We start from the raw sequence: 16174 nt of genomic DNA, 5'->3' as shown, positions 1-16174 counted from the left end.
ATGCCAACCCCGACACCATCACCTGGGAAGAATTCAGAGGTAGCTTTTGTCAGTACCATGTTCCTGTAGGTCTGATGACAATGAAGAAGGAGGAGTTCCTGGCCCTCAAGCAAGGGTCATTGTCTGTCAGTGAGTACCGGGACAGGTTTCTACAGTTGTCTCGCTATGCTCCTGAAGATGTCAACACCGACGCCAAGAGACAGTATCGTTTCCTAAGAGGCTTGGTTGACCCTCTGCAGTATCAGTTGATGAATCATACCTTCCCGACGTTCTAGCACCTGATTGACAGAGCGATCATGATAGAGAGGAAGCACAAAGAGATGGAGGATCGCAAGCGCAAGATCAGTGGACCCCAGCCTGCAAGCAGCAATCGTCCTTGTTTCTCAGGCAATCAACCTCAGCAGTTCAGGCAGAACCAGCGTCCACCTCAGCAGCAGCAGTTTCAAAGGCAGTATCCTCAGCATCAGCATCGAAATCGCCAGAACAATCAGTCAGGAGGAGGCCAGTTCCAGAGGCAGAATCAGCAGGCACCTCGTCTTCCTGCCCCAGCAACCCAGCAGAACAGTCAAGCCGCACCAGTTTAGGGTGGAAACAGAGCGTGCTTCCACTGTGGAGAGCAAGGCCATTAGGTGATGCAATGTCTGAAGCAGGCAGTCCAGCAGCAGTCAGGCCCCAATGCCCTAGCAAAGCAGAATGTGTCTCAGCCTGGAGCAGGCAACCGCTCTCAGCCACACTATAACCATGGGAGACTGAACCACTTGGAGGCTGAAGCAGTTCAGGAGACCCCCGGCATGATAGTAGGTATGTTTCCAATCGACTCCCATATTGCAAAAGTGTTATTTGATACTGAAGCAACGCATTCATTTATTACTACATCATGGGTAGAAGCACATAATCTTCCAATAACTGTCATGTCAACCCTCATTCAAATTGACTCAGCCGGTGGTAGAATTCGAGTCGATAGCATTTGTTTGAATGTAAGTGTGGAAATAAGGGGGATAGCGTTTCCCGCTAATCTCATAGTAATGGGTACTTAGGGAATAGATGTCATCATAGGGAGGAATTGGCTAGATAAGTATCAGACAGTTATTAGTTGTGATAAGAGGACAATCAAGTTGGTGTCCCCACTAGGAGAGGAAGTGGTGACCGAGTTAGTCCCGCCTGAGCCGAAGAAAGGAAGTTGTTATCAGATGGTTGTCGATACCAGTGAAGCAGACCCAATTGAGAGTATCAAGGTTGTGTCCGAGTTCCCAGATGTGTTTTCAAAGGACTTACCAGGTATGCCACCAGAGCGGAAAGTTGAGTTTTCCATAGAACTTCTTCCTGCCACCGCCCCCATCTTTAAGAGAGCTTACAGAATATCCGGACCAGAGTTGGTTGAACTTAAGAAGCAGATTGATGAGCTGTCAGAGAAAGGTTACATCCGACCAAGCACCTCGCCTTGGGCCGCCCCTGTCCTATTTGTGTAAAAGAAAGATGGCACCAAAAGGATGTGTATCGATTATCGAGCTCTGAATGAGGTCACCATCAAGAACAAGTACCCCTTGCCCAGAATAGAAGATCTGTTCGACGAGTTGAGAGGAGCCAGCGTGTTCTCCAAGATAGATCTGAGGTTAGGTTATCATCAGCTCAGGATCCGACCTTCAGACATTCCGAAGACGACATTCATTACCAAGTATGGGTTGTATGAGTTCACTGTGATGTCTTTCGGTCTAACAAATGCATCGGCCTTCTTCATGAATTTGATGAACAATGTATTCATGGATTATCTTGATAAGTTTGTGGTGGTATTTATTGATGACATTCTGATATATTCTCAAAGCGAAGAAGAGCATGCAGATCATTTGAGGATGGTATTGCAGAGATTGCGAGAGCACCAGCTGTATGCAAAGTTGAGCAAGTGCGAGTTCTGGATCAGTGAAGTCCTGTTCTTGGGTCACATAATCAACAAAGAAGGATTGGCTGTGGATCCGAAGAAAGTGGCAGACATTCTGAACTGGAAGGCGCCAACAGATGCTCGAGGAATCAAGAGCTTTATTGGAATGGCTGGATATTATCGGCGATTCATCGAAGGGTTTTCAAAGATTGCGAAACCAATGACAACTTTGCTAGGCAACAAGGTTGAGTTCAAGTGGACCCAGAAATGTCAAGAGGCCTTCGAAACGCTGAAAGAAAAGTTGACTACAGCGCCTGTCTTAGTCTTGCCTGGTGTGCACAAGCCCTTCTCAGTGTATTGCGATGCTTGTTACACTGGTTTGGGATGTGTGTTGATGCAAGAGGGAAGAGTTGTGGCTTACTCATCCCGACAACTGAAGGTTCATGAGAAGAATTACCCAATCCATGACCTAGAGTTGGCGGCAGTGGTTCACGCATTGAAGACCTGGAGGCACTATCTGTATGGGCAGAAATGTGATGTTTACACAGACCACAAGAGTCTGAAGTATATATTCACTCAATCAGAGCTGAATATGAGACAACGAAGATGGTTAGAATTGAGCAAAGACTATGAGTTGGAGATTCATTACCATCCAGGCAAAGCGAACGTGGTGGCAGATGCTTTGAGCAGGAAGAGTCAGGTCAATCTGAGGGTCGCTTGCCCGATGCCTTATGAGTTGACCAAAGAGTTTGACAGGTTGAGTCTCGGATTTCTGAATAATACGTGAGGAGTCACAATTGAGTTGGAACCTACCCTGGAGCGGGAAATCAAAGGAGCACAGAAGAATGATGAGAAGATCAGTGAGATTCAGTGACTGATTCTAGATGGCAGAGGCAAAGATTTTCAGGAAGATGCAGAAGGTGTGATATGGTTCAAGGACCGCTTGTGTGTTCCCAATGTCCAGTCTATTCGAGAATTGATTCTCAAGGAAGCTCATGAGACAGCTTATTCGATTCACCCTAGTAGTGAGAAGATGTATCAGGATCTGAAGAAGAAATTCTGGTGGTACGGAATGAAGAGGGAAATCACAGAGCATGTGGCTATGTGTGATAGTTGTCGAAGGATCAAGGAAGAGCACCAGAGACCAGATGGATTGTTGCAACCGATGCAAATTCCTCAGTGGAACTGGGATGAAATTGGTATGGACTTCATAGTCGGATTGCCTCGCACTTGAGCTGGCTACGATTCCATTTGGGTAGTAGTGGACCGCTTAACCAAGTTAGTCCACTTCATACCAGTCAAGACCAACTACAGTAGTCTAGTATTGGCAGAGTTGTAGATGTCTCGGATCGTTTGTCTTCATGGTGTGCCAAAGAAGATAGTGTCAGACCGAGGAACACAGTTCACCTCTCATTTCTGGCAGCAATTGCATGAAGCCTTGGGTACACATCTGAATTTCAGTTCCGCCTATCATCCGCAGACAGCTGGTTAGACCGAAAGGACCAATCAAATCCTTGAAGACATGTTGAGAGACTGTGCGTTGCAAGATTAGTCCGGATGGGACAAAAGGTTGCCTTATGCAGAGTTCTCCTATAACAACAGTTACCAGGCCAGCTTGAAGATGTCACCATTTCAGGCGCTTTATGGAAGGAGTTGTAGAACTCCACTGCAATGGGATCAACCTGGAGAAAAGAAAGTGTTCAGGCCAGACATTCTGCTTGAAGCCGAAGAGAACATCAAGATGGTTCGAGAGAATCTGAAGATAGCGCAATCAAGGCAGCGAAGCTATGCAGACACAAGAAGAAGAGAGCTGAGTTTCGAGGTTGGAGATTTTGTCTATCTGAAAGTGTCACCGATCAGAGGAGTTAGAAGATTCAGAGTCAAAGGCAAGCTAGCACCCCGCTACATTGGTCCGTATCAGATTCTCGCAAGGCGTGGAGAAGTGGCCTATCAGCTCAGTCTGCCAGAAAATTTGTCTGTTGTGCATGATGTCTTCCATGTGTCTCAGTTGAAGAAGTGTCTGCGAGTGCCAGAAGAGCAGTTGCCAGTGGAAGGTCTTGAAGTCCAGGAGGACTTGACCTACATTGAGAAGCCAACGCAAATCCTTAAGACTATAGACAGAGTCACCCGAAGGAAGATCATCAGAATGTGCAAAGTCAGATGGAATCACCACTCTGAGGAAGAAGCAACCTAGGAGCGTGAAGATGATCTGGTGGCTAAATACCCTGAACTCTTTGCTAGCCAACCTTGAATCTCGAGGGCGAGATTCTTTTAAGGGGGATAGGTTTGTAACGCCCTGAATTTGGGGGTAGAATTTTTTCTTCTTTTCACTCACCAAATTCGGGCGTTACTCTCTTTTCTCTTCTCGTTTCGCTCCTTCTTCCCAATTTCAAACCAGTGACGGGTGTCCGTGTCATGTATAAACAAAACCTAAGTGTCATGGGTGTTGCATCATGCCGAAGCACATTTCTTTGTCTGATGTCGCGTGTTCGTCTCGCCCCGTTTCGGACTTTTGGTTCGCAATCGGATTCCGTTTAGTGGTCGTGCGTGTCGTGGGTTTCGATCCGCGGTGTGGCCAAGCCCGGCCCGCGCGCCCCTGCCCTCCTTATGCGCCCCCTCCCCCAGATCTGTTTGGCTCATTTGATTTCTCCCGCGCAGTAACCTCCCTCTCCCTCTTCCACCTCTCTCTCTCTCCCCGTGGTGCCCTAGGGTTTGGAGTCGAGATCGTCGGAGTTTGGATCCCCGAAGGTGAGTTTTTCCCCTCCCCTTCCCTTCTCTCTCTATCTCCCTCCCCCTCCCTTTCTTCTTCCCATGGCCACGCACGTCCCGCGCCCTGCTCGCGCGTGCCCCATGCCCCAGCGAGCCCCCTCGGCCGCGCCCGCGCGCCCTCCCGCGGTCGCGCCCGCGCCGCCCCGGCGTCCCGCGCCCCTTCCCCGGCGAGCGCCCCTCCCCGCACCCCGGTGAGCCCCGCCCTCGCCGCGGCTGCCCCCGCTGAGCCCGCCCTCGCGCGCGCCCTTCCCTTGCCGCGCGCCCCTCCCCTGCCTGCTCCCTCCCCGCCCCGGCGAGCCCCCGCCCCCGTCGCGGCCCCCTCCGGCGGCCTCCCCTGCTCCCCGGCGAGCCCCGCCCCCACGCCGCTCACTCGGCCGCGCCCTGGCCGTGCCTCGGCCGCGCGCCCCCGCCCCCCCCGGTCGTGCCCCCTGCCCGCGCCCGTGCCCCGGCGACTCGCGTCCCGCGCGTCTGTATGGCTCGCGTGCCCTCGGCACGCGCAGCGCGCTCTCGTGCGTGCGACCGTAGTCGCACTGCGCTTAACCCCGTTTTAATCTATTTTAATTTGTTTAGTCGATGTGCTGCGTCGCGCACTTCGTCACGCGACGATTCTTTTAATTTATATTTATTAAAGTGCTGCGTTGTGCGCTTCATCGCGCGACGATTCGTTTAAATGCAGTTCAGTTGACGTAAGCCGTCGTGCGTTTCGTCGCGCAACGCTTAACATCTCTTTATAATTAATTCAAGTGTCTCGTTGTGCGCTCTGTCGCGCGATGAGTCGTTGATTTCTTAATTCAATTTAAAGTGTTATGTCACGCGTCTCGCCGCGCGACGATCCTTTTTATTTATCTTCATCTGCTTATAATGATTAAACATGAAACATGACTTTACTTTATGCTAAACGTAGTGTCCAAATTAATGCCCTTCTATTAAGCGAGTGGTTTAATTTATAATAATATAACGTGATCGTTTCTCGACTGTCTTTTCCTCTTTCTCTCTCTTAACCATAGTTGCGAGCCCCGCGTGGAACATCTGTTTATTTACTGCATTCTATTGTATGGTGTACTGTTCTTTTGTATTAAATGTGTGGATGTATGTATGTTTGCGCTCGTATAGAGAATGATCTGGTTGAAGAGCCCGAGGAACCCACAGGAGAAGCCCCTGAGCAGCAGCTGGTTGGTGGAGGCAAGTGTCCCTTGACCTATCTTTGTCCTATACATTCTTTAATTCACCTCCCGCATTTCACAGTTATACTTAAGGATTGACTAGCTTTTGTTATCCATGTCCTTGTTTACCTATTTGGGTTGGATTATTATTGTTTAGCTTTATGCTATTGCTCAACTTTAATCAATGAACATGATGAGAATTATCAATGATACGTTGTTTTCCCCTCCTTTATTATGATGTTATACTTGTGGTATTCAAGGGGGCTCGAACGGTTTCTCGAGTGCCTCTCCGTAAGGACCTATTTGTTGGATGACCGCCCGGAAAAACAGTGCAACCATGAGGATGGAATGGGATGCCCTTAGCTGAATAATTAGAGGAACTGGGGTGTAGTTCGCTTAGCCGTCGTGCCGTTAATGGGGCTCGGTGTATGCGGCTCGCTCTGCCAAGTTTGGGTTCGCCCCTTGGGGAGGAGTGCGGTGCATTTAGGAAACCTAACGGGCGGCTATAGCCTCGGGAAATCTTTGTAAATGCTACGTAGTGATGCCCTGCTGGGTCACCTTGGTAGTGATCAATGGAGAGTCATGATCTCCGGGCAGAAAGGGAATCACGGCTTGTGGGTAAAGTGCACAACCTCTGCAGAGTGTTTGAAAACTGATATATCAGTCGTGCTCACGGTTATGAGCGGCCAAGGGAGCTCCAGTGATTAGTGGTACTTGATCAGAGATGTTCGGATTGCAGGTGGCAATGAGATTGATGGTTCTTGGTATTGACTCTGGTAACGGTAAGTGGTACCCTTTCCGTTTGGAAAGGAGTACATTTGGGTTAATAACGTGGGTTAATTCTAAAACTTGGCTTTCTCTACTAGTAATAATAATCTGACCAACTAAAAGCAACTGCTTGACTTACCCTCACATAAAGCTAGTCCACTACAGCCAAACAGGATACTTGCTGAGTATGTTGATGTGTACTCACCCTTGCTCTACACACCAAACCCCCCCATCCCCAGGTTGTCAGCATTGCAACCCTTGCTCAGGAGAGGATGAAGTTGTGGAAGGAGATCACCAGGAGTTCCAAGATTACGATGAGTTCTAGGCGTGGGTTAGCGGCAACCCCCAGTCGGCTGCATGTGAAGGCCGTGTGTATCTACGTTTCGTTTTCGCACTTTGACTATTGTAAAGGCTATGTGGATGTCTCAGACATATGATGTAATCGACTGTTATTCCCTTTTTTTAATACTTTTTGAGCATTGTGTGATGATTTCCAGTTATGTACCTACTGTGTACGTGAATTGCTGATCCTGGCACGTACATGGTTCGCATTCGGTTTGCCTTCTTAAACCGGGTGTGACAGTAGATTGCATATATTCATTCAAATGTTTGTTATATTTGCTTGCTTTGGTTGTGTTGTCATCAATCACCAAAAAGGGGGAGATTGTAAGGAAAATGGACCTCGGGCCATTTGGCTGAATAGGTTTTGGTGTTTGATGATCAACATAACCTTGGACTAATGTGTTTGCTAGTGTTTATGTTTGTAGTTCACAGGATGCTAAAGTTACTTGGACCAAGGCATTGAAGAAAGCAACACCTCAAAAGAAGACATTATGAAGATCAAGTGAAGTCCAAGAAACGAAGGAAGTGTTTCCACGGCGGACTGTCTGGTCTGGAGCACCAAACTATCCGGTGCCGCACGTCGGACTGTCCGGTGCACCTAGGGACTGTAGCCCAACGATTAGTTCTAGGTGGCACTATGGAGAAAAGACCACCGGACTGTCCGGTGTGAAGTCCAGAGTGTTCGGTGTAAAAAGCCTACACACCAACGGTCACTTGCGGTGTCAGATCCAACGGCTAGGCGCACCGGACAGGGGTATTGTACTGTCCGGTGCACCACCGGACTATCCGGTGTGCCGCAGAGAGCAGCAGCTTTTCTCCAACGGCTAGTTTTGTTTTGGGGCCTATAAATACCACCCCAACCGGCCATTCCAAGGTGTGGGAGCCCAAGCAACATACCAAGGCATAGTATAGACATTTCTAAGTGCTCATACACCCAAGTGCTTAATAGAATCACTCGGTGATTAGCGTAGGTGCTTTGCGAAGTGTTTAGGTTAGTTAGACCGCATTAGCACTTGCTCTAGGGGAATCCTAGTTAGTTGAGTGAGTTTAGAAAAAACACACATCCCCTCGGCTCTTGCGTGAGTCGTTGTAATTGTACCGAGTGGGGCGAGAGTCTTGCGAAACCGTGACAAGTACACGGTGTACCGGAGGGAACAAGGCCCGCGACGTTTTCAACCGGAAGCTCGATAGTGGAGACGGTAGGGAACGTCCGAGAGAAGCCAGAAGCGGAGCACCACTTGCGCGTGGAGAAGGTCCACGGCTCTCTACAGAGTTACTCGACTGAGGTGCTTGGCCCTCGCGTGGGCTTCCCATTGCGTAGGGGCACCAACGAGGATTAGTCAGGACCTTGCGCGGTTTTGGATACCTTGGTAAAAATACCGGCATCATCCACGAGAGTTTGCATCTCTACATTGTTATTTAGCTTCCGTATTTATATTAAGCATTTAAGTTTCAATCTTGTATTCATACCTATATTGTTTAGGATTGAAACTTAGTCATTACGGTGGAGATAGCAACACTTAGACAAAACCTAGTTTGCACATTCTAGTTTTGATTAATTGCATAGGTTTTGATCTAGGAAATTTATTTGTGGCCTAGTTAAGTGAAAGTTTTTAGAAGTCCTAATTCACCCCCCTCTTAGGCGTCACCTGTTTCCTTCAGACGTTTTTGCCAGAAGCTCGATAGTGGAGACGGCGGGGAGTGTCCGAGAGGAGCCAGAAGCGGAGCACCACTTGCTCTTGGAGAAGGCCCGCGACTCTCTACGGAGTTTCTCGACTGTGGTGTTTGGCCCTCACGTGGGCTTCCCTTTGCATAGGGGCACCAACGAGGATTAGTCGGGATCTTGCGTGGTTCCGAATACCTCGGTAAAAATACCGGCGTCATCCACGAGAATTTGCATCTCTACCTTGCTCTTTAACTTCCGCATTTACTTTAAGCATTTAAGTTTCAATCTTGTCTTTATACTTAGATTGTTTAGGATTGAAACTTAGACGTTACGGTAGAGATAACAACACTTAGACAAAACCTAGTTTGCACATTCCAGTTTGATTATTTGCATAGGTTTTGCTCTAGGGATTTATTTGTGGCCTAATTTAGTGAAAATTTTAGAAGTTCTAATTCACCCCCCCCCTCTTAGGCGTCACATGTTTCCTTCAAGCACCATTACTCCTCTGGTTATCAATTACGTCAATAATTCAATTGGCCTATCTATGAAGGTTAATCCTTATCTGGGAAACAAAAACACAAGCAAGAACAAGATAATATGCGACTGAATTAAAGTGAGAACGACAAATAACTGAAAGTTAGGTTCCATGACCGATAATGACAACCATTGAATGATAGATTGATGTAAAGCAAATCCCTGACCCTAACATGGGTTGCTATTGTTGATTATATAGCCGAAGGGGTAGTCAAGGATCCATATTTGTGTCACCTAATGGGCCTACACATTACATGGCCTAGTGGTCCAAAAGATGGTGACACAACATCAGGACATATTCTGGACATTGCCTTGTTTCGCTGATTCATATCGACTCTAATAGAGTTTTAATGTCAAACCAGAGCCACCAGTCAGCTTATGAAACTATCTTTTCATCCATATGTGGATCATAGAAAATGGAGTTCGTATTAGTTTGTGGCGCCTATCTTACTACATCTACATGCTAATCCTAGATTTTAAGTAGTACTTGAACTTGATATAAATTGAGCCTCACACTTAGTTTTGACGTCCTTGTTGACCTCCAAAGGTGGCACCCAAGGTGGAGGACACCTTTAAGGTATTTTACATTTATTTGGGGCATGACCTAACTTTGACCATTTGAGTTCTACATGTATTTCAAATAACCTTGTTTTAGCTTTTGTTTAGCTCTTTAATCATTCGAGAGAGTTCTTGTTTTTCATTCCTCTTTTTCTTTTGCTCTTTGTGTTTGTGTGGTGACGTTGACAATATACTCATCAAGGGATGTGACATATGGTTCGAGTTTGTGATGAGTGATTGCCAGCGAAGTAGTGCCTTAGGGGTTAGGTCGGGTGGACTAACCAGGACATGAGCATGTGTAACATGTCTTTTGGCTTATGGTGTGCATGCATAAAATATGGGTGTTGTGGTTGACGATAAAGATGAAGGTCATATATGTTCATGCTGATGGACCGAGAGCGGTGAAGGACAAGCGTCGAATAACTAGCTACGGTTCAAGTGCTCCCTTATGTTCGTGGTCACCACTGTTGTTGGATCGAGAGCATCTAGTTTGTGTTTTTTGGTGCCCCGAAAGATTGAGTGAAGATTTAGAAAATAAGTCAAGATTGCAATATGCAGGGAATTTTATTGGCTCTGAAAGATGGCCTTTGTTAATATGGGTCTTCGTAGAAAAATGCAAATAGATTGAGTAGAATGATTTGTCCCAGGCATTGAGAATGGAGAGCTTCTCAATGGTTTGAGGGTTGTTTGCAACAAGGTAGCATATATATAGATAGTAGATACGGGTATACAAGGTTTTCAAGTTCCTAGCAAGCAGCACATGCATCTTTACACTCAATTTGGGTTGCAGAAGAGAGAACGCAAGCACAGTAAGCAGCCTTTTACAGTAGTAGTAGCAGCAGCACATGCCGTTCGCTGTACACACATATACATAGAATGTCAGCCAAGATACCGAAGCAACACGCCGTCGTTGCCCAGCACGAAGCCTTTCCTGTCATCAAGGAACCTGTGGCAGCAGCCAGCGTCACAATTACGTACAAAGTGTTTGTGACAAGCAAGAGAGCGCAGCAGCAGCAGCAGAGTATGGTTACTTGACGGAGTAGAGATTGGCGGCGATGTTGTCGGCAGCCTTGTCGCGCATCCAGCTCTTCCCTCCGTTTGTGGTCTTGAGCAGCACGCCGCTGCCACCAGCAGCCCAGGCCTCCTCCTGGAGGAGTGCGGTACAATGCAGTGCATAGGAATTCAAAGAAGAAAGAGATCGAGAGGTGCATTGGCAAGAAGGAGGGAGATTTATTATACCTGCGAGCGGTAGCCCACGTCCAGGATCCCAAACCCCCGGCTCTGCACCTGCACCTCCTCAAAATCTTCAGTTATCCCGGTTCCTCTGCTGAGGAAGAGGCCACCACCGCGCACCAGCAGCCAAAGTCCACCGTCCGCTCTCCACCCCATGTTCTGAATCCTCCGTGCCACCGCCCTGTTGTGGGGTTGCCAGAACGGCTGCCCGGGCTCCCACGTCAGATAGAAGTTCCCTCGGCTGGACACAGCCACGTAGCGCCCGTCGGCCGATCTGTTCACCGTGTTGAAAGTCCCAGTGTAGTAGCTTGCACCGCTAATGCCACTTGAAACTGTTCTGCATCACAAACAGGAACAAGGTATTGCACTTGAGGAGAGGAGAGGAGAGGAGGTGTCTCATGTCTGTCTATGCACTGCTAACTGATGAGCAGTACCTGTTCAGAGTAGCTGAAACGGTCTCCTGCACGGCAGCCTTCCAGTTGTATCCACGGTTAGAGGTAACATAGATTGCTCCCTCATCGGTAACCATCTCTGCGCTCTGCTCCCCAGTAGCTTTTATGTAAACCTGAGTACATCTCGGATTATTAAGCAAGCCTTTGTTCGATCGAATGCAAACAAAGATGGGAAAAAAACCCGATTACCATGTTCCCAGGAAGTTGGGCACTCAGGGGTATTCTTTCCCAGCTCTCGCCAGCATCTGAGGTGTGCAGTAGAATTGCAGGCTTGCCGATAATCCATCCCTCTCTGCCCTTGAAGCTTACCGAGTTGAACCTGTAGTTGAAATCTTCGTCCTCTGCGGAAGGGATGGAGCGAGGGAACCAGGTGTTGCCGCCGTCTTTCGTCTCCAGTATTGTCTGTCTTGTTCCAAGGAGAAAACCTGAATCACCTCTGTCCGTGTCAGTCAGTCAGCCTACATTTGAAGCATGCCCTGCCCTTCCCGAGACAGGAGAATTAATGAAGAGCGCCGTCATACCATGGGAGGGGTCGTCTGGGACGAAGGCGATGTCGAGGAGGACGACGCCGGAGTCGATGGGCAGGAAGATGCGCTCCCACTCGGAGAGCGCCGGCGCTTCGTCCGCGCGAGCCGCGGGGGTCCAGCGGGGCAAGACGAGAGGGGAGACGGCGGCCGCGGCGGCGGTGTGGGCGATGAAGCGGCGGCGGTCGACGGAGGCGGCGGGCGGGGCGGACTCGGAGTGTGCGGCCCGAGGCACCAAGTGCCGGCGGCGGCGGGAGGCCGGTATGACAAGGTGCAGCAAGGCGGTGGAGCTGGTGGCCATTGGAGGGGAAACGTGGCCGCCGCGACGGCGAATCGGGCGGGCTCACTGGCGTGGTCGGGCTCCTCCGCTGCTTGTGGATGCGCGCGCCGCGTCCTCTTATCCTGCTGCCGCGCCGTTGCAGGGCCCGCCGGATCCGTTAGCATACGCTGTCACATAAAGTGTCCATCATCTTTAGTTAGTTAAAAATAAACATGTAGGGCAGAAAAAAACTAAAAACCATACGAAGTATTCTTATTGAATTATGTATGACTTATCTAATTTTATGTAGATATAAATCAAACATCAAATTTTGGTAGTTGTGAATTAATTATAAAAAATATAAATCTAAAGTTATACAAAAGTATAATAAAATATATCATATACTATGTTTAATGTATATATCTACTTATGTGAAGTTTAGTATTTTTTATTTTATGATTTTCCTGTGTTTTAATGTAATTTTTAAAGATTAAATCAAACCAAACATAAAAAGAAAAAAAACGAGAAAAACTGTTTTTTTGTTATAGTCGAGGGAGGTAAAATATTTGTTTTTTTTCTTTTTCCCTTCTTTCTTTTTTGAGTACCGTGGGCTTCATAGGCCGAGTCATTTCTGAGTAGCGTGCTGTGGGCTTCATGGGCCAAGTGGCTAAATGCAAGTGGATAGACTGAAAAATCTCCATCCCTTCCCAGTAGCTAAGGCTGTCCGCAGTGACATGCTGTAAACCAAACTCTACCCGACATACAGTTAAAAAAACATCCGCAGCGGGGCACTGCACACGGGACTGTAAACGTAGAGAGACCCTGAGGAACTCTATTTACAGCGTACCTACTCTTCTCACTCCAAACATCCTTCTCTCGGTTCGGCTGTACGGAAAGCATGCGAGCAAGTAGCCAGCGCAGCAGATTTTTGCAGCAAGAGAATATAAAGTGGAAAAAAATAATATAATATATGATAGTTGATATAGAGTTGGATTATAGAGTAAATATGACCGCGAAGAATTGTGGTATAGAGTAGAGAATCTTGCTGACTAGGATAAAATATTTCTTTTAGAGTACGAATTTAGAGTAGTATGAGTGCGTAAAAATCTGCTGCAACGTTGCACCTTACCGCCCATCTTAAATTAAAGGAAGACATGAAAAACGCTACTTCTAGAGCTACTCCAAATCTCCCTCCTCCCGTCATGGAAACTTGTGCGCTGACAGCGTGAGGCGATGTGGCTGTACGTGTGTGGTAGCGTGGTAGAAAGAAATCATATAATATATGGTAGTTGGTATAGAGTTGAGATATGAAGTAGATATGACTGCGGAGAATTGTAGTATAGAGTAAAAAATTTTGCTGACTAGGTCAGAATATTTCTTTTAGAGTAGAAATTTAGAGTTATATGAGTGCGGATAGCCTAACGCCCGAGGCGCCGACGGCTGCTCCCTGGCCGTCCTCGGAAGCGCGGCGGCCAGGCGCTGAGGCGCACCACGCCACGCCGGCGGTGGGACGGAGGAGAGGCCGGAAGTTGCTGGCTCAAGGTAAGCGGAATGGCTTCCGTTCCCCCACTCCTCCCCTCCTTGTAGCTTGCGAGAGCAACCTTGTCGGAGCTCGCCGCCGCAGCCACAGCCACAAGTACGCATCCTCCGTTTGAATTCACATACAGTTCTCCATGGGTACTTCTTCCTGCACATTCACACTCACCACTTCCTTGTTGCTAACGATGGCTAAATAAGGCTACCACTCTATGACTCCGAGCCAAGCCAGGAGCAATGGCTCTCGACTGAGTCCTACCTAGGTGTATGATGAAATGCCTGCAGGACTTCAAACGCTGTCAAGCAGCATTTTCATCTCAGCAAATCACGTAGCCTACCCTGAATTTCTGTCTGCGTCTTTGGCAGATACTCTTCCTTTATCATGTCCGGCGAGATGAGGCCACAGCAGCTGGGGGCGATGCGGCGTGCCATCTGGAGGAGCTGGCCTATCCTGTGCTTGCAGTCACAGCACAGGCTTCTACCATCTTTCTGTGCCTCAACCAAGGCCGCCACGATGGCCGCCTCGTCTCTGCCACCACCAACTCATCATAAGAAGAAGGACACGGTCATCGTCATCTCTGGTCCTACTGGTGCTGGAAAGAGCAGGCTGGCGCTGGAGGTGGCCAGGAGGCTCGGAGGGGAGATCATCAGTGCGGACTCCGTGCAAGTCTACCGTGGCCTTGACGTTGGTTCTGCCAAACCGTCCGCGGCGGAGATGAGCCTAGTGCCGCATCACTTGATCGACATACTGGACACGTCCGACGATTACTCGGCTGGAGCCTTTTTCCGCGATGCCCGGAGGGCGACGCAGGATGTTCTTGACAGAGGCTGCGTGCCCGTTATCGCAGGAGGGACTGGGCTGTACCTGAGATGGTACATCTATGGCAAGCCGAACGTTCCACAGTCATCCATGGAGTCCACTTTGGCCGTGTGGTCTGAGCTCGCTGATTTTCGGGAGAACGGCCAGTGGGAGGAAGCGGTAGAGCTGGTGGTGCAGGCTGGTGACCCCAGAGCCCGGGACTTGTCTGTCAATAACTGGAACAGATTGAGCCGCAGCCTCGAGATTATCAGGTCATCAGGCTCCCCTCCTTCTGCCTTCGCCTTACCGTACGATGCATTCTGTGAACAGCATGACACTGACCTAACTGAGGCTCCCTCATCCGCTGGAAACTACGAGGCCAGGGAGATGGAGTATGACTTCTTCTGCATTTTCCTCGCAAGTCCACGCATTGAACTGTACCGGTCAATTGATCTGAGGTGTGAAGAAATGCTGGTTGACACAGGCGGCTTACTTTCGGAAGCCTCATGGCTGCTTGATATCGGGTTGCAGCCACGTATGAACTCTGCAAGTAGTGCCATCGGTTACAAGCAAGCCATGGAGTACCTGCTGCACTGTAGGCAGAACGGAGGCGAAAGCACCCCACAAGAGTTCCTTGACTTCCTTGCCAAGTTTCAGAGGACATCTAGGAACTTCGCAAAGAGGCAACTTACCTGGTTCCGCAATGAGAAGATTTACCACTGGGTCGATGGCTCGAAACCATTTGAGGCACTTGTTCAATTTGTCTGTGATGCTTACCATGGCTGCAGTGCAAGGATGGTTCCTGAATCACTTGAAATGAAAAGGGAAAATTGCGTGCTCAAAAGCCGTGATCTCAAAACCTATCGCTCAATGAACAGGGTGTTTCTTGGGGGTGATGACTGCTCTCACGTTTTGAATTGGATCAGGAGAACACAGAGCAAATGAAATATAGATCTACTCCCTTATCATGTTTTTTTCAAACATGGAAATTGTCTAGCTTTTTGGTGTTGACCAATTAGGACAGGAGTTTAGTAGATCAAGACGCAAATAACACATGAATTTAGTTTATAGGTTTTTATTCTGTTTTCTATCATAGTGAAAATGCCTTTTCAAAGTGCCACAATGGAACGAAAAGTCAGGTTTCTCCTTTGACATCTCTCCATTTTGAGCTTTGTAAGAAGCTCGGTTCCTGTTTTCTTAAGGCAGGTTTCTTCTTTGGGCATCTCCCTCTTTGAGCTTTACGTAAATAGTAGTACCTGATTTTGTAATATCTTAATCTTGAAGTGTGATTCGTGCAGAATTAAGCTGAGGTGTGTTGAGGACCTCTTTTCATGTGAACTGTACCATGAATGCTCAGTATTTGCGATTCTGCAGTAGTGCATCGCAACTATTCATGTTTTCTGTCATGGGTATTATCTGCCGTCAACCTCTGCCAATATCTGGTATGCTTTTTAAACAGTCGAAGACAGTACAAGTTTGGTTATTTGGTCTGCAGTGGTTACAGAAGAGATGGGAGGCCAAATTAATCAGGTATATTTTCTTGCGCTCTTATCTTTTGACTAGCAAATTTCATTTGCAAAACCTGAACAGAAAGTGTTGTTTTCCATCAACTAGTAAGCACGGTTGGTCAAGGCATCCATCACTTTGGTATGTTTGATACTTGATACACATAACACTATCGACGAACCTAACACA

The 16174-nt window shown here is 48.1% G+C and overlaps 2 protein-coding genes across 3 annotated transcripts; one reads left to right on the top strand and one right to left on the bottom strand.

Annotated features, from left to right (window-relative positions):
- Positions 1-10284: 10284 nt before the first annotated feature.
- On the bottom strand, positions 10285-12339 carry LOC103629543 (photosystem II stability/assembly factor HCF136, chloroplastic). Its single transcript, XM_008650635.3, has 6 exons — positions 11883-12339; positions 11551-11786; positions 11344-11474; positions 10916-11246; positions 10708-10823; positions 10285-10622 (listed from the first exon to the last, which is right to left on the bottom strand). Exons 1-6 carry the CDS (start codon positions 12184-12186, stop codon positions 10556-10558), a joined length of 1185 nt encoding a protein of 394 aa, XP_008648857.1. The 5' UTR covers positions 12187-12339; the 3' UTR covers positions 10285-10555.
- Positions 12340-13518: 1179 nt separating this feature from the next.
- On the top strand, positions 13519-15754 carry LOC100174970 (isopentenyl transferase). 2 transcript variants are annotated; one of them, NM_001365497.1, is made up of 2 exons: positions 13519-13686; positions 14047-15754. In NM_001365497.1, the coding sequence occupies exon 2, from the start codon at positions 14063-14065 to the stop codon at positions 15422-15424; it is 1362 nt and encodes a 453-aa protein (NP_001352426.1). In that variant the 5' UTR covers positions 13519-13686; positions 14047-14062; the 3' UTR covers positions 15425-15754. The 2 variants fall into 2 exon arrangements, with proteins under 2 accessions (NP_001352426.1, NP_001352510.1); NM_001365581.1 differs by having other exon boundaries at positions 13519-15754.
- The last annotated feature ends 420 nt before the right edge of the window (positions 15755-16174 follow it).

The sequence above is a fragment of the Zea mays genome, chromosome 6 (assembly GCF_902167145.1).
Source record: "Zea mays cultivar B73 chromosome 6, Zm-B73-REFERENCE-NAM-5.0, whole genome shotgun sequence".
Taxonomy (NCBI): Eukaryota; Viridiplantae; Streptophyta; class Magnoliopsida; order Poales; family Poaceae; genus Zea; species Zea mays.
This window is presented reverse-complemented; position numbering and strand designations above follow the sequence as displayed.